Raw genomic sequence first — 20,868 nt, 5'->3', positions numbered from 1 at the left:
TAGAGTTCATCTGATTAGTGAAATTAAATGATAAAATATAATTATAAACCTTAACTAAATGAATTAACCCTAGTTAATCTATTGAAAACAATTGATTTAGAAGTTAAAGAAAAATGAGAGAGAATAAAATCAACAATTCAACATTTCACATTCCAGTGTAATGAGAGGTAGTTTTTTTATTTTGAATTTTAAATGGGAGTATATATTTTATAGATAATTAATACATTTATTTTTATGTACTACAAAAGTCACTTAATTTGTATATATGAATCATATGATTGTCGTGACGGATATATTAGTAATCATAAAATTAAAGCATAAAAAACTAAAATTGAAGGGGGAAAAAAACAATATAAACAATTAAAAATGAAACGCGCATAATAATTAAAACACCAAATATGATACACTTAAATTCCTACGCATTGCGCCAACAATTCGTGCAAAACTTATAGCACCACAAAATACATGGAATAGATTCTTCATTTTTCCATACACAGGTTTCTGCTATATATATTGGTCTTGTCCAATCCCAGAATTTATTCCAAATAGATGCTTTTTCCGAATTCAACCTGTATTTTTTCAATACAAGCAATTGTTAGTACATCCATGTATTTACTAGATCAATTATTTTATTTATAAAGATAATAAAAATTAATTTTAACTGGATATATTTGAGTAGAATATTGAAAATAATGACAAATTAAAGAAGAATCCGCAATAGTAAAAATTTATATTAGGAAAAGGGAAAAAAGGTTAAAAATGAAAATAAAAAATAATTAAAAATAGATTTATTCAAAAAAAGATGAGAGAGGAGAGAGATTTCTTTTAAAATTTTAATATTTAAATAAATATAACTTTTACATTTTAAATCAAATATTTACATAAAATATTTCAAACTGAAGCTTTTATTGTGATCTTTAATTTGATATACATATTAAATATTTTATAATTAGTCCAATTTCACAATTATAGAAAGGCAAAAAAAATATAATTTACAAATAAACCTTCAATTTTATTATAACTATAAAATTGTCATTTAATTTTGAAATCAATTTCAAATTAAAATTTTGCACGTGTTTGTCTGCGCCAAATTTGTTGGACCGATAATTTCCCTAGCTGACTTAATATAACGCTCCTTAATATTATTGATCTTCTTTAGTTTAAAAAAAAAAATCAAATTAAAATCTTGACTTTTAATATATTATAGATTATATAACGCTCCTTAATATTATTGATCTTCTTTAGTTTCAAAAAAAAAAAAATCAAATTAAAATCTTGACTTTTAATATATTATAGATTATAGATATAGAGTATAGAGAGAGTAGAGGGTATTAAGAAGTAAATAAGATAATTACCAAGGGCTTTTCTGCAAAATGATAGAAATACAATCAGAACTGCGACTCCGGCCACCACCCCCACAATTATGGCCACTGTTTCTCCCACGTCATCTCCATTTGAGGAATCTGTATATTACCCAAAACACAAATCTTTTAATTATAATTAACTTACTTAATAATCATAAAAGATTTCAAACAATTATAGTATGAATTAATTTAAACCACAAATATTTTTTTATTTTTTAGAATAATTAAACCACAAATATTGGCCATGACAATCATATATACAAATAACTTTTTTTTAAAAAAATAAATAAAATACAAGATTAAGACATAATCTTAAATAAAAGAATCGAACATTGAAAAAAAAAATACTATAATAGGAGTCACGAAAGAAAAGCATATAAAGTGCGAATTTGTTGCAAGCTTTAATTTAAAATTAACTTTATGAATAAGACATGCAATTATCTGCATTAGAATATATGTCTATGCCATTGGAGGGCTCAACTTATTCCTATCTCAAATCAACTTTGGATCTCACTTTATTTATTTTAGTTGATATTTATATACCTCCATTCATCTTCCTTTTTTATCTTTTAACTCTTTTTGTATTATTTTATACATCACTAATCGTTTTTAAATCGCAAAATTTGCTTCTTCTTCTTTTCTTCTTCCATTTTCTATTTCACTATATGCACATATTAATTATAACAAAAATAGATATCTAATCAGTTATGATCCTCTGCTCGCTTTCTCACAATTAACTTGATTAATATTTCTTTTTGGATCGTTCCACTGAAATTGATCAATTTATTTATATGAAATAAATATAAGCAAATAAACATCTAATCACTTATTCACTTTATTACGAAACACGCTTAAAACACTAGTTTCTAAAATCTCATGCCCGAAAAGAAGTTGATCAATTTAGCTGAACAGAAGAAGTACATGCATTGACAACGAATTTTCAGATGGGATCCTCTGTCCCACTCTTTTGTGTGCACCACTATTAATTTATCTATATTTTATAATTGTTTTTTATAAAAATAAAAAATATTAACTCTAATTAATATTTATAACTAAAAATTGAAATTTTAAAAAATTATATACCCTAACTTTGAATTAATGAATCCAAATAATCAATTATTAATTCAAATAAATATAAAAAAATAATTATAAACCCTAATTGGATGAGTGAACCCTTGTTAATTATCTTTTTACAATATTAAAGGATAATAAATTAAAATTGAAGAAAATATAATTAAAAATTATAATAAATTAATAGTGGTACACACAAAATAGTGGGACAGAGGATCTCATGTGACGAATTTCCATATGGTTTTAGAAGAACAATGCCCTAAAAGAAAAGCTTGGACATCAGTATTATTATTTTTATTTTGATAAATTATATAAGTAAATAAATAAATTTAAAAACTGCACGACGAAGGACTCAAACCAAGGCATCAGGTCTTCAAATATTAATCTCGTACCGCAAAGCTAACACACGCAAACCATGAGTATTAATTTTAGCTTCAAATGCATGCAGCTTCATTTTCGCACAAAATAAATGAAACAAATTAATTTCAACTATATATCCGAATAAAAATTGAATCAGTCATTTTCTATTGAAAAAACACAGATATGAAAACACATGCATATATATATAAACGAGATTATATTTCTCCAACCCAAAATTAGAAAAATAAAAATAAAAAAGTAAAAAACCTGAAGAAGAAGAATCGTAGTAGCCTGACTCCCAATACCGAACATAGCACTGCGCCAAGAAAACATCCGCCGCCGCCGCCGCCGCCGCGCCACAGAGTGTCTTCACCTTCGCCACCGCCTCCGCCAGGCACGCGGAGCAATCCTCGGCCGCCAAATCCCCCAGGCACTGCGCGTAGCCCTCCACGTCCCCGGCGGCGCTCACCCGGAACCCGGCGGCCGCCTCGAGCTCAGCGAGCACGCCGTCCCTCCGCCGCCAGAACTCGGCGTCGCCGTCGGCGCCGCCGCACCTCCTGTACCTCAAGCCGGCGTCCAGCCTCCCCAGGAAATCGGCGCGCTCGTACCTGAGGAAGCAGGCGTCGAGCTGCAGGCTGGCGCCGTAGGTGTCGGGGCAGAGCACGGCGATCTGGTTGATGGCGCCGGCGATGCATGCCGCGCAGTCGCGGGGCGATAGGTCGCCGCGGCACTGGTGCAGGCCGAAGACGGGGGCGGCGGTGTCGTTGCCGACGGCGAAGTCGTGGTAGAGGGCGAGGGAGGAGGCGGCGGCGATGGATGAGAGGAAGGAGTTTTTGTTGGCTTCGTAGGGCGAGTTTGGCGGGTATTTGTCTTGGGAGCAGCCGCCATAGATGAAGACGTGGGCGTCGATGGAGGTAAAGATGAAGAAGGTGAAGAGGAAGAAGATGAAGATGAAGATAATGAGAGTTAACATTTGTGAAATTGGAATAACAGTTTTTGTTCCCTGCACTTTTTTAAAAAAAATAAATGTTTGGTTTTACTTTTGAGTTGTGAGCATGTATACATGTTTTAGTAATTAATTATAAAAATAGAAAATAATTATTTTATTATTATATGCTCCCTCGGTCCCTTAAAAGTTTGCCCCAAGAGGAACAACACGAATTTTAATAAAAGTTGGTAAAAAGTTACTCCCTCCGCCCCGCTTCTAATGTCTCCTTTCTTTTAGGCACAGAGATTAAGAAATGTGTATAAAGTAGATACAAAAACGATCATCTACCCACCATGGGCATGCATAACGTGCCCACCATGATGTAGCAATTGTAATTATGGTAAGATAATTTTAATTAGAGTAAGATTTATTAATTCTCTTTCCAAAAAAGGAATGAGACATTTGGAGTGGGACAACCCAAAATAAAAAATGAGACATTTGAAGTGGGACGGAAGGAGTATTTGATGGTGGGACCATGTTCAAAAATAATGTTTAAAGGGTTATAATTGTAAAATAGATGGTGGGATCATGTACAAAAATAGAAAATAAAGAGATTGGGGCAAATTTTTAGGAGACAGAGAGAGTAATAATTTACAATTATATGTATTAAAACTCTTTAGTTGTGAATTGGCGATGTCTTACCTAACAATCACATAACTTTTTAGTCGTGAATTGATCCTATTTTTGCCAAATGGGATCATCTGTCCCAGAATATTGTATGTACCACGTGTACCACTCTTTATTTCTTTGTTTTATAAATTATTTTTTATAAAAATAAAAATTATTATTATATTATAAACTCTAATTAGTATTTATCATTGAAAAATTAAAATTTTAAAAATTATATACCTTAACTTTGAATTAATGAACCCAAATAATCTATTATTAATTAAGTCAAATAAATATATAAAAATTTATAAACCCTAAATGGATGAGTGAACTCTTGTTAATTATCTTTATATTATATAAAAGCATAATTAATTAAAATTAAATAAAAATTACTTTAAAAATATAAAGAAATAAAAAATGGTACACTTGGTACACACTATATTTTGGGACAGAGGATCCCATTTGTTTTTTTGCAAGCTCACAATAAAAAGTCTTTGTAGTCGCGAATTGTAGATACTCTTTAGTCGTGAATTACAAGTAATACAACGAGTTTAGGGCAAGATTACTTTAGGCCAAATTAAATGAAAAGTAAATAAAACTTTGTACATGTGATAATTCCGAAACAAAATTAACTTTGTGAAAGTAAATAAAAAGGATATATGGTAATGGCATGTGATAATTTGTAGCATCAAATTATATATATTCCACGTAAAAGTTGACATGGAATTTTGTACATTCTCTCGATGGTTTAACCGTGCAAATTGTTGTACTCCTTTCGTCCCACGAATCTTGAGGCAATTCTTTTCAGCACGGAAATTAAAAAAATACTTCTTCCGTCCCACTAGAATTAGCACTTTTGAATTGGGCACGTAGATTAAGAATAAAGGGTTAATAGTGTAAAATAGATACGGTCCACTTATTTTATATGTGTAGAGAATGTAGAGACCACATACCATTTTAGAAAAGTGTTAATTATAGTGAAACAAACAAAAAAGGCAAGTGTGCCAATTCTAGTGGGACGGAGGGAGTAGTATTTAGCGTGTTAAGTGTGGTAAATGAAAAAGTTAATAAAAATAATTTTTTTTTTTGCCATATAAGGAAATGACTAAAGATTCGTGGGACGAATGGAGTATATATTATGTTTCAATGTATTCACTTCTTACTTTATAGCTTCGATTGGTATATATGGAGGTTATGCAATTTCGTATTTCATCAAATAAATGTGGAACATTTTTTCTCTTTTTTTTTTTTTTTTGGATGGGACCATTGTTTCTGAAGAAGGAAATTAATAGTAAGCGATCCATGAATCACTGAATTACATGGGCTGGGCCGCCACCAAAAGTGAAAATAGGCCCAGTGGAAATATCTTTGAGCTATGGCCCAACAACTATTTTCCTCTGAAAATTAAATTAAATTAAATTAAATAAAAACGTAGATTCTCCACCATTTACGGCACATTTCATGACTGAGACATCTGTGGTGATCTATTAGCTGGAGGCATTTTAATAGGATAATTTTTTTGAAAGCATTAATCAAGATAATAAATATATGGAAATAATTGGATGTATATATACGAGAATCACACGCATCAGATTCCTAAAAATTTGTGTTCCTGTAATTCTTAAAACGAACCGGGATAAGTGGTAGCTTTTGCACAATTAATCTATTTATACATAATACCTTTCAAATTTTTATATAATATTAATTGAAAATCACAATTTTTATATAATTATTTTATTCTACCCTTATTTATTGCTCCATATATCATTTTCACAAATACTTGATAAGGTAATCTTAATAAAGGTATGCATTAATACAATATTAATCTTTAAAAAAAATTATTTTATAAAAACGGAGGGAGTGTATTTATCTCACATCTTATATAAAATGTAGATTTTCATTACAAATGTCTTATTACTTTTAAGGGAGGAACCCTCTCCCTTATAAGGCCTTTTAAGGGAGGAATGGGCCCAATATCCATTTCTAACAGAAACTAAAATATTTGTAATGGAAGAGGAAGAGTAACAAAAATATTCTAACAGAAACTAAAATATTTGTAATGGAAGAGGGAGAGTAACAAAAATATACTCGCCGAATAATATATAATAGAAAAAATATATATATATTATAATTTCATATACTCTCCCATGTATTTACAACCATACACAATGAATCAAACCTCATTAATTCCAAAAAACTATACTAAAACGAAAACTAAAAATATAGTATATGATTTAAAACAATGAAACACGATTTGTTTTCTCCTAATCGTCATTATCAAACTCTAGACGTGATTAAACTCCTATCCGTTTTCTTCCACGACAGCAACTTCCGGGTGCACCGACCCGCCTCGATCCGGGTCTGGACACGCTCAAACTCCGAGATCCCACAGGGTATGGTTAGCCCACCCGGATGGTTGTACCCGAATTCCTTCTCGGACTCCTTCAGCAAATCCCCAAACAACGGGTGGTTTATATACACAATCGGCACCAAAATCCGCTCAAAATCGCCATCTTTTTGGCCCACGTAGACAACCATATGCCCTTTCGGTATCTCCTGCCCGACCCGGATGTATCCCCGACCCGGATCCATATTCCTGCCCAATATCGCCATCGCTTTCGTCTTGAGCCGGTCGGTCCAGCTGAACAGCCTCGAAAACGGTTCGACCCGGCCCGAATCGCCGCCGAGGCGGCGGTAGCGTCTCCGCCGGAAAACACGCCGGAAAATTGTGGCGACGCGGTGCTTCAGCGAGAAACCTCGTACCCTGCCCATACCGTATGTACAGAAATTGCAGAAATTGGAAGGAGCTGGATTTTTTTCGCGATTTTTGCTTTTTATTGGAGTGGAGAATTTGTTGGTGAAATTGAATTTTAGGAGAATGGCCAAGGATCGGCGACGGACATGGCGAGACGGAAAAGTGTGAGGCAGACTTCAGAGAGAGAGGTTGGTATGTTCGACATGGCTGGTTTGTTGTGAGTAATTTTTCATCTACTCAGGCGAGGTAGCGGCGGCGGAGGCGGAGGCGGCGATGAGAAATAGAAGGAGTCAAGAGATAAATAAGGGGAGAAGAAGAAGAAGAAGAAGAAGAAGAAACACCGCGAATTTCGGAATGGTTTGAGCGTGTGCGTTATATAAGTAAGAGAGAGAAGTTTGAAGATTTCAACTGAGAAAAGAAAAAAAAAAGAAAAGGAGAATATTACTGAAATTTGGAGTTTAATTGTGGAAATTGAGATGTGGGGCTGTGATTGGGTGAGGGGAGATTTTAATGTTTCGACGTTGATTTTTCGTATTTTTGTTGTTTTAATCAAATAATATTCAAAGCCGGAGGCTACACTTCTATGATACATACACTGATTCAAGCTGTGGAGTTTACCGTTTGGCCACTCTCCAGCTGCCACGTACATATTTGTGTTCCCATCTCCTCCACACACTAGACGATGAATGACGATCGTTTTGATCGGTTGTTATTTACGTGGTCGTTCCAAATATTAACGATCGAAAATTCAGTCGTTATAAATATTAATTTTGGTCATTGTTTTTTTTTTTGCTATTTTTTATTTTTAACGATCGAATTTTGGACTCAATCACATATGTTTTGAAGAATTTTTCAGTGACTCAATCACGTCTGTATTTTAAAGTCAAACACGATTAACTTTGAAGTTTCTTTCAAGTAGTCACCAATATACTATAATATAATATGTGTATTATTGATATAACTAACACCTATTAATTCATTTAAACTCTATTTCGATGTATAATATCAGTCATGCACGAAGACTTGTGGTACTGGCAAAAGAGATCGATTTTAAAATAATAAAAAAATTAATATTATTGTTGATTTTTAAAAATAAAATAAAATATTATTGTTAAAAAAATAAAGATTGATTTTAAGAAATTCTGAACAATTTTAAAATAAGACTAAAATATACAAATAATAAATAAATAAATAAAAATAAATAAATAATATTAACGACCGAAATAATGACAGACTGTAAAAATATTAAGAAAATTAATATTAACAAATGATTTAAAAAAAATATTAACGATCAAATTTTCAGTCGTTAAAAAATAAAATAAAATTTGAAAAAAATAAAAAAAAATAACATTAACGACCGAAATTCGGTATTTAATAAATATTTATTTTTTATTTAATGTTAAGATTATGTTTGTATAGTTGCATCTATTATAATCGGCAATCCCTTAATTGAAACGATTTACTTAATTATTTAATTATGGAAACCTTTCGTTCAAAATATATTTTCCACGACAAATAATAAATTCTCAATTCGTTTCTAAATTTTGATAATTTATGTGCGTCTTATCCATTTCTTATTCAATTTTATAAATATGAACATATTGATTTTTTTAACCACATTTTATTATATGTTGTTCATAATTCATGAAATCATACTTGTTTATTTTGAGTATTTAGAATATGATCTTATCGTACAATCATAAGTTGTATATGAAATTGTAGTATTTGTGCAATGTGAATATCTGAAATATCAGAAAGATTCCGATCATATCAAACTCGAAAATCTCTATTGTAAATGCTTATCATATTGTAAATCTATATATATTATAATTAATATAATTGTGTTATATCTTACTTTATCTCATTTAAACGTTAACTTATCTTTAATGCTTATCACTTTATCTCATAGCTCCACATTTCAAGTAAAAAACTTTAACAAATTATTATCTCTCATCGAAAATCAATTACTATAAGTAAATAAATACATCACGATCATTTACTCAGAACATAGGTCGGTCCTGTATCATTTAATTTTACAAAATTAAATATTTCATTACTTGAAAAATTAGTTAAATATTAATTATTTCAAAACAAATTTCCTACAAAAATTTATATATAAGCCAAAGATTCATTCCATATATAAGCATTAGGAAAAAATTAGTTAAATAATAGTATTGTTGCTATATTATTATTCCATCCGTTCCACTGTATCTGAGACTCTTTATATTTTGGGCGTTAAACTGTAAGTGAGACTATTTCCTTTTTGAGTAAAAGTTTTTCCCTTTAAACATTTTTTCACTTTTTCACCTACACACAAAATATACCTTTCTTAATTTCCGTGTAAAAAAAAAAGGTCTCACTCACGTTGGGACGGAAGGAATATTTACTTATACAATTGCATTTCTTTATGTATCGTGGTATGAACAACATGTGTGTCCCACACACCACTCATCTCAAATATTACAAAAATCATTATTATTTTATAAAATAAAAAATGATATCACTACTTGTTTTATACCAACTACCAAGTGTATTCAAATATTTATATAAATAATTAATTAGCAAAAAGGGCCAAAAACCCCTTGAGCTTAACGAAGAGTAACCAAAAATCCGTACATACGGTACTCTACCTTCAGGTACGGTCTGATTAAATAATTATTATTTTTATTTTATTTTTTCAGTGGTGGGCCCAGTTTGGGCCGCGCTATTATTCTAAGTTAGTGGGCCGGTTTGTATAGTGAGAATTAGGCTTAACGGTCAACAATTCTGCTTATTATCTCCACGCAATCCCTATCCACTGCCTATCTGAAAACGATAACAATTTTATTTATTTATTTTAATTAAAAGTGAAAAAGAAAAAAGAAAAAAGGTCAGATAAAGACGAATCAAATCTATGTAATCACGATTACAACTTTAAAGCAAATCCCATTTTGATTAATATTTGCTATGTTTTATTATGATGAATTGCTAATCTCTTTTATAAAGGGTGTACGAAATTTAGACGTGTCACGTTATGGGTTTCCTTTATTAACATGAGTTTTTATCTTAATTATTAAAGCGTGAAAATGATACGCAATTGTTTGGCCTTAAGATATTTTTTTACCTTTTCTGGCTTAATTTATTTGAAAATTTTGGAACTAATAGCAAGGCTTGATGTTGGCCCTTTTTTGAGCTGGAGTGTGATGTCTAACTATTTTGAGTTTGTCGAGGATCAATGTTTAATCCGTAATTAGTTGGAAATTTAATTTAAATATGTGAATTTACATATTGAACGGCCGACAACCCTTACTTAGAAGAGTTAATGTTTGTTTGTTTGTTTGTTTTTTTTTTTTTTTTTTTTTGTGCGGGTAAACAAAATAAATAAATGGGGTTATGGTCAAAAAATACACGAACTTTTAAAAAAGTTTAAATTTTTACATGAACTTTCAATTAAGCCAAAAAATACATGAATTTATATGTTTGTTGCAATTTTCACCTGAATTTAACTTCCTAAGAAATTAGAACTTAGTTCGCAGTTGGAAGTTCACCTGATGTTGTTCTAACTCCATGATCGATGACGAGGAGTATTTATAAGTTCGGAGGTAAGAAGGCAAAAATTAACATATTTAACTTAATTTCGAGTAATCTCTAATTTCGTTGAAAGTCAAACTTAGGTGAAAATTGCAACAAAAATATAAATTCAAGTATTTTTTAGCTTAATTAAAAATTCAGGTGATAATTACAATTTTTTTCAAAATTTATGCATTTTTTGATCATAATCCCTAAATAAATAAATAAATAAGGTACTACCGCACTAGGGCATACCCTATAGAGAAATGGTTTTATATTATTTGTAAAATAAAAAGAAATATTAATATATTTATATTTCATCAAACCTTCGGAGGCACTATTTAATTAGGGAGGAGGAGGTCTTCCCTCTTCCTAAAATAGAAAAACTTGTATTCTCTTCGTCTCGCTTCAAATGGCCCTAAATTTTTTGGCACGGATATTAAAGAATGTGTGATAAAAGTGTAAAGTGATAGTGGGACCATCAAAAGATAATGTTAAATATTTCTAAATTTGAGTTTGATAATTTGAAGTGGTACAACCCAAAATAAAAATAGGGTCATTTGAAGTGGGATGGAGGGAGTATTAATAAAGTGAAAATTGAAGGTGAAATAGTACTAGTTCATGTTATATTGCTTGAGTATTGATTGACCCCTAATTAAATTAATTATCTAATAATGGTGCTATAGCGTGGACATACGGATTTTTCTAAATTTTTCTAGAAGAAGCATCGTGATTCAAATGGATGGGGACCTCTTGTAGGTTTAGTATAACTAAATAGTAATTTATTCATAATTGAAGTGTACCATATTATTTTAATTATGCTATGGATTTAAATGGGAACGTACGTTTCTTGTACGTGCCGTAGAGTCAAACAATAATCGTCAGCCTAAGTGTACTGTTGCCGGAATTGCATATCTATTTATAACATGGTTATTATTTATTAAGTACTGTTTCCTCCGTCCCACGAATCTTGACACGTTTGGTTTCGACACAGGAATTAATGAATTATAGATTAATGTTTTAAGTGTGTAGGTAATAAAATACTCCCTCCGTCCACGGAAGAACTTTCTATCTTTCCTTATTGGGACGTCCACAAAAAAACTTTCTACCTATTTTTGGATTATACCCCACCACTTATAATTACTTACTTTTCACTTTTTCATAACTCCCAATATTAATTATAACACTTTTTCACCACTCCCAATACACTCAACAATTTTTTATCCACTCTCAATACACTCAACAACCTTTTTCTTAAAACTCGTGTCACTCCCTCCTAAAAGTTCTTTCGTGGACGGAGGGAGTATAAAAGTGATAAAGTAGGAGAGTGAATGTCATAAAGTGATAAAATAGGATATAGAATGTGATAAAGTAATAAAGTACTGTATGAGAGAGAAAGGTAATTAAGAACCCTTATTGTTTAGCTAATTGTTAGTACTATATTTAGAAACGTGTCAAGATTTGTGGGACGGCCCAAAAAAGAATACGTGTCAAAATTCGTGGGACGGGGGAGTACTATTTAAATACACAAATTTTCCTTCAATTTTAATATAAATTTTTAATTTTTAATTAAAATACATAACCTTTGATACTTATTCGATTTTTAACACCAATCTTCATTTTTTCTAAATTAAATTTAAGGTATCGTATCTAAAAAATGATTAGGATTCATTGGCGACGCTTCAGTATAACGTCGTATTGAATTTCAGTACGACATCGAACTGAAGTACCTATTCTCCACGAGACATGATACACTACAAGAATCTGGCCGATTACCGACGGAACCAAAAATTCCGTAGGTAAAAACTAATACCGACGGATTAACGACGCCGCGCGTACGTCGCCTTAAATATGGTCGGTAAAATTTTTATCGACGAAAATTAAATCCGTTGCTAAATTACCGACGAAAATAGCAACGGAATGCCCGTCGGCTAAATCCATTGTCACATACCGCGTTCAGATATGTCTCTCATGCTAGTTTCTGATGCAAATGAAAGTCATCACCTGCTCACCTCTACCCAAATTTGTAATAATAAAATATAACTAGCCAATTATCTATCTATCTCTCTCTATATATATATGATCAAGAAAACCAAAGTCAAGTTGGAAAGTAAAGCACAACATCAAATTAGTAAACTGTGTATTTATATAATAATTCCAACTATTATTGTTTGTTGAGAGACAGATATATGAGATTGAAATCTGATTGCTACATCCTAACTACTGAATCACTTCAGCTCAGCCCTTCCAACTATTTATTTTGTTAATTAATAATTACTTCTCCACGCGTACCATTTATTTAATTCACTAATCTCCAACCTAAACTCGACTTATTCTAGATAAGTGCATAAATATTAGTACATGGGTTTGACATGAGTTAATAAAACTCGAATTTTTATTTTCAATTATTTTCTCAACTTTTTGTCAATTTTGGAACATAATTTTTTTTGAGAAAATTATGGAATATAATTAAATTTCGTTGTGATACGCATAATTTATACTCAATTTACAGATCATATTTATAGCCGATTAACTGTCAGTTTAAGTATAAAAAATTTAAAAGCGGCCTGCAACTTGGATTGGTTTAATTTTTAGGTAAATATCATGAAAACCTCTGAACTATACCCACTTTATCAAAAATATCCTGAAACTTTTGAAATGTTCTCTAAACCCTCAAATTATCAAATTTTTATCAAATATATCCCGCATCTATTTTTCGGTTACCAAAAGTGTGATTTGGCTCGTCGGATGCCATAATGTAATTTATATTCTATTTCTTGAAAAATGACATGGAAAAAACGACTTCATGTTTAACCATATTCTATCATGTTTATCCCTAATTCTAGGTTATTAGCGTGAATTTCAAACACGATAGGAGTGAATTTTAAATTTCAGAGTGGATTTTTTTAAAATGATATGGTACGAAACGAGTCGTTTTTGTCATTGCATTTAAAGAAAAATAGAATATAAATTACATTGTGGCATCCGGTGAGCCACATCACATTTTTGGTGACCGAAAAATAGATGCATGATATATTTGATAAAAATCTGATAGTTTGAGGGTTTAGAGAATATTTTGAAAGTTTCAGGGTATTTTTGATAAAGTGAGTATATTTCAGGGATTTTCATGATATTTACCCTTAATTTTTTCCCATCATTTTACAGCTTGGCTTCAAAATCATGAATTTATGCTAAACCCAAATCGAATAAACAAAGCTTTATATTCCCTTTGAACTGAATGGCCCATAATCGTTATGGGCTTTAATTTTAGCTAGTTTGGGCCTCAGATATAAATATTGGTTGAGACTCTCACCTTTAAACCAGCAATGATTCAAAGTTGGGTTAATTGTAGTTTATGACCTGAACTTTATAGTGTATAATAAATTTTTCTTCACTACCAATAGACTTAACAATTTTTCCTTAAAACTTGTGCCGGCTCCTACTAGGAAGTTATTTGGGAGACGGAAGGAATACAAATTTTATTTGTTATTTAATTTTGACTCTGATGGGCCACATAGATGCCATATAGATGTTGTATAGACACCACGTAAATTCTATGTAGACGCCATTTAGACGTCATATCATTTCTGGTGAGCCATGTAGACGTCATATCATCTTTTAACTTTGTAAAAATGAAATTGGAGTCAAAATTGAACAACTAATAGAGTTCGTGTATTTTATTGAACTTTTTTAAGTACGCGTCAAAAATGGATTTTGGACAAGTTGATGTATTTACATGCAATTATCTCTATATGTTAAATATAGGGGTGAAAATGATATCTACCCATTTTGAAAGATAAAACTTAAAAAATATTTACCTTTTACCAAATATATAAATTATAAATTTTCAGGACGGTACAAATTTAAGATCTACAAAAATTTGTATGTAGCAAACATAGTGAATAAAATCTACGAATAAATCAATAAAAATCTATGAACAAATTAATTATAACGTACAAACAATCGTATTAAATTAAGGGAAAAGTAGCAATTTAGCCCCTATCATAGACACCCATTAGGCGTCTGACACCATATACTCAGGATTCGATCAATCAAACCCCCTCCCCCCATGTTTCAATTTGGGTGCAATTAAGCCCCTATGTCTAATTTCAATTCACATCTGGCGTGATGGCGCATAACTTGTTCAAAAATATCCCGGTTCGAAAACTTTGAAACTTCGTAAATTGTTTGAGCCTCAATTTCAACATCTTGGTTGGACAATCCGTTCATTTTTCGACCATATGCATATGCTTCCTTGTATGCACCAATCCACTTGGTCAAATTTACACCAACCAATCCCAAAAAAGTTTGCCCCAATTTTTTTTTGGGGTCTCCTAAAAAGTTTGTCGCGATTTCCTTACTTTCTATTTTGGTACATGACCTCATCATCAACTTTACAATTACAATAATTTAAACACTATTTTTATACGTAATCCCACCATCATATAACTTTTTACCAACTTTTATTAAAACTCGTGCTGTTACTTTTTGAGGCAAACTTTTGAGGGACGGAGATAGTATATTATTTAAAAAATATATTAATATCCAAAAAATTTAACCCACTAATCCAAAGATTATCATATCTTAATATTTAATATATTAATAAATTAAAATATAGCATGTGACATTATCTATATATTTAATTTACCATCCAAACCTAATCCAAAAGAATTTTAATTACTATAACAAATTAAACTAACAATAATTAAAAATAATACTCCCTCCGTCCATGATATAATGCCCTATTTAGGTGTGGGCACGAGAACTAAGAAAGCTGAAAAAAGTGCTGTGGATAAAATATAAGGGTAGTTGACTAAAGTGATAAAGATAGTTGACTAAAGTGATAAAGGTGTTGTGAGTGAGTCCACAAGTGATAAAATGTAGTAAATATAGAATATAAAAATGATAAAGTGTTTTAAGATGGGTCCATTAGTGGCAAATGATAGTAAATATATGAAAAGAAGAAGAGTAAAATGGTACAAAAAGTAGAATAGAACATTAAATTGTGCATAGATTTTTAAAGGCAAGTAGGACATTAAATTGTGGACGGAGGGAATAAATAATTGAAAATAAATAAAAAGACAAATATAAAAGGAGCTGGTTGGGGTCAATCTCTTCAAACCTGTGGTCGGTTTGCTCTCCTATTTACAAAACTAATTTTCTTTTCCACTAAATGGAGCTAATTGTTAAAATATGATCGTAACTTTCAGCGTTCCACAAAAATAAGATTATATGTTACGGAATTTAAAAATAATGACTATATCTATAACTTTCAATTTTCACTACTATATGTCCTCATTTACACTACTATACATCCTCATTTATAGGGGTGTAAATGTAAAATATTGAAGTTATAATCCTCATTTTCAAATTCTGAAACATATAGTCTCCATTTTCAAATTTCATAACATATAGTGCCGATTTAAAAAAATGGATCTAGAAATGGGTTTAGCAAGACCCCCTATATAAATCAAAACCAAAACCAAAATCAGTGTTTTTCACAATCATACCAATTTGAAAACATGAAAAAGGGCTTGACTAAAAAAAAAAAAAAGAAAAGAAAACATGAAAAAGGGCACATGTTGGTTGTTGCTCCATTATTTTCCAATTAACCACATCCTTGAACGAATTCATGGCAAAAACACGTCACTTTGTGGTTTTGGAAGAACTTCCATTTAAAGGGGTGAAACAGCAACAGCTCATGCAGGGAATTAATAATCTCTCTCAATCAACCCCAAAAAATGTGTCTGATATTCTCTGCTCACCTTTCTGTTTTGCTAAACATTCAAACAAAAACTCATATCAACAATGGCTAAACACCATTTGTGAAATAGATGCGGCAATTAGCAAAAAAAATTCTGACAGGGACATTGAAGCCGATGATGATGATATATATGATAATTGATAACACATGTAATAAGATATTTTTGTGTGGAGTTAGGCAGAAGATTTAGGCCGTGGGGGGGGGGGGGGTCCGAACATCCTTTGTTTTCTTTCATAAAGATAGGCAAAGAGAGGAGCAACAAGAAATGAGTCTTGCTCTTTTCTCAACTGAAATTATATACCTCATTCCAACAAAGATCCTTAACCATGCTGTGACACATTTGTCTTTCATTTACGTGCATGTCCTTTTTTCTTACATTCTTCATAAACATATTTCATTTTCAAATATATATACATGTACATGTAGAGAGAGAGAGAGAGAGAGGTGAGATCAGATCCCTTAGTTTATATAGATCCTGATCTGAACCACACATTGTGTTCATGTAGACACACTAAAAACGCGACATGCGACACAACCATCTAATAAAAAAATAAGAAGGGTTATCGATGTCCTTTAAATATCTAATGATAGAGATTTGTTTTTATATTTTTTAATATGCATAATGTTGAACATGAAAAGAGAGAGAGAGAGAAACATGAATATAATATGCAAAATGTTGTACACAAAATTAAAGTGCATGGATAATTTCAAAAGCTTTGTAGTTAATTTGGAACTTAATATTTTTATGGGATTTCATAAAATGCGTATATAAATTATTTTTTGATAAGTTATCTTGAAGCGATCTCTTCATATTTTTACACAATTTCATCATGAAATTAGAGTATATCCATATTTTGAAAGAAATCGATCGAGATATTTTTTTTTTCTGCTTATTATGTTTTACATAAAGTTTTATTATTGAATGTATTTCCTAGATGTTATATATAGGTGCATTGAATGTATTTCCTAGATGTTATATATAGGTGCAAAAATTTAAAAGGTGGTGCTGTAAGTTAAAGTTTAAGGTCGTGTGAAAAATGCAGAGTTTTGTAAATATTGTGTTATTTTAGGCGCCCAACCAATCCTAAGCAATATTCCTTAATTTAATCTCAATACATATAATTAATTCATGAAAAAAAAAAGCACGCATCTATATATGCTGAAAAAAATTTCTGTAATAATTAATTTTATTCAAAGTGATATACTATAATATTAGAGTCTACTGAGATGAATTCGAGTACTATATATATGCTACTATACCCTAAAATGATTTTAATCTTAAGGCAATTAGAGCACCCGCAGTGGTGACCCGATACGAAGGACTCGAGCCACCCCGCCTATCGGGTCGCCCACTGCAGCTAAGGATGACTCGATGCAGGCCCGATGGTGAAATTTTCATGGATCACAAAATTAAAAACTTTAAAAATATAATTAATGTTGTGTCTGCGACAATTCATTTGGTAAATGAAGTACCTCCAAAGCTCTCTGCAATAATGAAACATGAACACTGCAAACTGCCATTACAGTGTAAATGTTTTTCCAGCTTTACTGAATGCTACACGTACTACATGTACCTCTCATTTTCAATTATCTCATTTCAATTAATTTACCAAAAAAAAACAAATTCAGTCTACTTAGTGTAATTACATGAGCAGTATATATACATATATACAACTAGAAAATGAGATTAAATACATAATTAATTAAGGGTGTAATTAATTAACAGTTAGGATTAGCAAGCAGTCCACATCAAAATCCTCATCCCACCACAGAAAGCTGAAGCTAATTAAAACTGTTAAAAAACATGCATCCATCGTTCGTCCATGATGAACCCTAATTGATTAATGACGTAGAAAAAACACTAATTAAAAAAGAGCAACATTAACATAGAATTAAACATTTTGGAAAATAGAAGCTGCGTTGATTGATTTTTCTTATATTAGTAGGGAGACACGCCCACGTTTGCAGCAGGAGAAAGAAACCCATCTTTCATCAGAACATCATCGCCTTCCTACAAAAGTCAGTCATTTTTCCCACAGTCAAATCTGCACCTCCACTGCGTGTTTCATGTGTGAAACAAAACAATCTTTATATAAAATTATATTCATAGGGTTTTGATTAGATATTACCTGTTGGCACACATTTTGTTTCTTCACGGGTTGATCAGGCATCAGTCCGAAGTGAATATGAGGAAAGTGGGCCCACTGCAACCATGAAATTATAACACAATTATTATAGTATATTTTTTGTTAAACTAAAATTCCAACCATGTAAATTTCAACCAAATGTCACAAAATCGAACCCTAGCTAGTTTCAAAGGGGAGAGAGAGAGAGAGAAACCCTAATATTAATTTCTTGATTCTTGGATCTTACATTTTTTGCAGCGGCACTGAACGCCTCTCTGTGGCTAATATCAGGGTTTCCAGCTTTGATACGTTGGATCTCGTCCCTGCATTTTTTTTGTTCAAACCCAAATAAATTCCCATTTCATTCCCTCCTAGATTTTCTCCATAACAAACAACCATTATAATAAAGATTCGATTTTTAGCAGTAAATGAAGCTCTTTTATCAATAATAAAGCTGCAGCAACACATGCACATTCTTGATGTGTGTGTGTGTGTGGTGGGGTGGGGTGGGGGAGGGGGGGGGAGGGGGCTTCATCTCTATGTATTTGATATAAATAAATAAAGATGTATGATTGCTTACTTGATGAATCGGTTGTAAGCAGATGGCACTCTCTGTCTTTTCTCCGGGGCTGAAAATCAAGAGAGAAAATACAAACAAACAATAAAACAAAAAGTAGACATTAAATTTCACTTTGGCTGACTTTCTTTGGATTTCTACTTTCACTTACACCATCTTCCCACTGTCACCCCACCCCCCTTTTTCTCTCTCATAATTACTTCATCATTATCTAATGATTCGGTTTTTTTTTTTTTCTTCATGATTTCCGGGGGCTCCCATAAATTTTATGAACAAAAAAATCTAGGGTTTGGAAAAAAACACAGCTCATCGAGGTGATATAAGTGGAAATGCACGATGAGAGAAGGTGTGATGGGGTGTGAGATGTCTGTATGAAAAAAGAGATTAATAATTAATCACTGTTTAAGAGTAAACTTAGATTGAAAAAGGAGTAGTTTTGGCTGCTTATTTGGCCAACAAAATACTGTGTAGTGGAAAGGTTAGTGTTGACGGTGACTCAAAACATTCCGCGCAGTCAAGAACACATGGGATAAAATTAAAGCTCAATGGACCCTCCCAAAGCTAAATAGTGTATAAAATTAAATTCGATTCAATCTTTTTTTTTTTAGCAGTAAAATTAATTAAAATTGATGTTGATCTAGAGAAATCAGGGTGCATTATCTCACGTCTGTTGGCTACGGGAGGCTTGGGGAGCTCGTCGATTCCTCGAATCGGCATCAATGGCTCGTTCGGATTGGGCAGCAGGTTCGAAGGCGAGCTTCGGATCTCCTCCTACGTCGATTCAAGATCAGTTAGTAGGATTTAGTGGCTAAGAAAATGAAAGAAAGAATCAATTAACCCTAGAAAATGAAAAAAAAAACCCTAATTTTGATTAATAATTTACGAGAAGATTCTGGGGGGAGAAGAAGGAGTGGCCGAGATGGAGCTGGTTCGCCGGCGGGAGGAGGAGGCCGCGCATGTCGACGGTGACGGAGAGGAGGTTGGAGCAGTTGCCGCACCGCACCGTCACGGTCTTGAACAAGCTCGTGCACGGCACGCCCACCTGAATTCATGAAAATTTGAAAAAAAATTCAAAAATTATTTTGGAGTATTGAAGAAGGAAGGAAGGAGAAGAAGAATGAATCGATCGTGTGGAGGAGCGGCGGCGATACCGCGAGGACGGTGTTGCAATAGGTGCAATGGACGTAGCAGAGCTGCTCGGAGGAGGAGGAGAGGTGGTGGTGGTGGTGGTGCTCCGGAGCGAAGGCGGCGGATGAAGAGGACATCTTCTTCTTCTTCTTCTTATTGTTGCTAGCCCTTCTCTCTCTCTCTGCAACTTTTTTTTTGGGTGATGATTTGGTGAGATTGATTTGATTGATTGATAGATTGACTGATCAAGGTATGTATATATGGAGGTTCTTGGTTTTGACAGATTAACCACTTTGGATCTGATCTTCTGAATGTTTTCTTTTTTGGGGCTGAGTTATCAAAGACAACAAGGAGCTGTGTTGTAGAGAGAGAGAGAGTAGAGAGGGGGCGCCCACTAATATAGTAGAGAATTTAACACACTGCAAGAAAAAAAAAGTAATTATGATACACATACTACATAACATAACACATACATGCATATATACATATAGGAGTAAAGTAATTAAATAATTTAACAGTATTGTGATACATATATATACGTACATACTTGAGCAAATGTATGGTTGGCATTCCCGAT

At 32.2% G+C, this 20,868-nt stretch overlaps 3 protein-coding genes across 4 annotated transcripts; all 3 read right to left on the bottom strand.

Moving 5' to 3' along the window:
• Positions 1–351: 351 nt before the first annotated feature.
• Positions 352–3,832, bottom strand: LOC131022023 (plasmodesmata-located protein 8). 2 transcript variants are annotated; one of them, XM_057951385.1, is made up of 3 exons: positions 3,063–3,831; positions 1,356–1,463; positions 352–569 (listed from the first exon to the last, which is right to left on the bottom strand). In XM_057951385.1, exons 1-3 carry the CDS (start codon positions 3,766–3,768, stop codon positions 565–567), a joined length of 819 nt encoding a protein of 272 aa, XP_057807368.1. In that variant the 5' UTR covers positions 3,769–3,831; the 3' UTR covers positions 352–564. The 2 variants fall into 2 exon arrangements, with proteins under 2 accessions (XP_057807368.1, XP_057807367.1); XM_057951384.1 differs by lacking the exon at positions 352–569 and having other exon boundaries at positions 1,276–1,463; positions 3,063–3,832.
• A 2,656-nt stretch (positions 3,833–6,488) lies between these two features.
• On the bottom strand, positions 6,489–7,688 carry LOC131022022 (auxin-responsive protein SAUR36-like). Its single transcript, XM_057951383.1, has one exon. The coding sequence runs from the start codon at positions 7,162–7,164 to the stop codon at positions 6,670–6,672; it is 495 nt and encodes a 164-aa protein (XP_057807366.1). The 5' UTR covers positions 7,165–7,688; the 3' UTR covers positions 6,489–6,669.
• A 10,549-nt stretch (positions 7,689–18,237) lies between these two features.
• On the bottom strand, positions 18,238–20,728 carry LOC131022021 (axial regulator YABBY 3-like). The gene is made up of 7 exons (XM_057951382.1): positions 20,315–20,728; positions 20,047–20,205; positions 19,829–19,934; positions 19,167–19,215; positions 18,834–18,909; positions 18,590–18,664; positions 18,238–18,471 (listed from the first exon to the last, which is right to left on the bottom strand). The coding sequence occupies exons 1-7, from the start codon at positions 20,426–20,428 to the stop codon at positions 18,400–18,402; spliced, it is 651 nt and encodes a 216-aa protein (XP_057807365.1). The 5' UTR covers positions 20,429–20,728; the 3' UTR covers positions 18,238–18,399.
• Between the last annotated feature and the right edge of the window lie 140 nt (positions 20,729–20,868).

The sequence above is a fragment of the Salvia miltiorrhiza genome, chromosome 4, assembly GCF_028751815.1.
Source record: "Salvia miltiorrhiza cultivar Shanhuang (shh) chromosome 4, IMPLAD_Smil_shh, whole genome shotgun sequence".
Classification (NCBI taxonomy): Eukaryota; Viridiplantae; Streptophyta; class Magnoliopsida; order Lamiales; family Lamiaceae; genus Salvia; species Salvia miltiorrhiza.
Note: the sequence above shows the minus strand (reverse complement) of the source record. Positions and strands in the feature narration are given on the sequence as shown.

Excerpts from the sequence above, each read along its gene's own strand:
- LOC131022023 (XM_057951384.1), bottom strand. The coding sequence starts at position 3,768 with ATGTTAACTCTCATTATCTTCATCTTCATCTTCTTCCTCTTCACCTTC. Across the intron at positions 1,464-3,062 it reads CTACGATTCTTCTTCTTCAG|ATTCCTCAAATGGAGATGAC; the intron begins GTTTTTTACTTT and ends GGTAATATACAG.
- LOC131022021 (XM_057951382.1), bottom strand. The coding sequence starts at position 20,428 with ATGTCCTCTTCATCCGCCGCCTTCGCTCCGGAGCACCACCACCACCAC. Across the intron at positions 18,665-18,833 it reads TCAGTGCCGCTGCAAAAAAT|TGGGCCCACTTTCCTCATAT; the intron begins GTAAGATCCAAG and ends TCATGGTTGCAG. Across the intron at positions 18,472-18,589 it reads AACAAAATGTGTGCCAACAG|GAAGGCGATGATGTTCTGAT; the intron begins GTAATATCTAAT and ends TGACTTTTGTAG.
- LOC131022022 (XM_057951383.1), bottom strand. The coding sequence starts at position 7,164 with ATGGGCAGGGTACGAGGTTTCTCGCTGAAGCACCGCGTCGCCACAATT.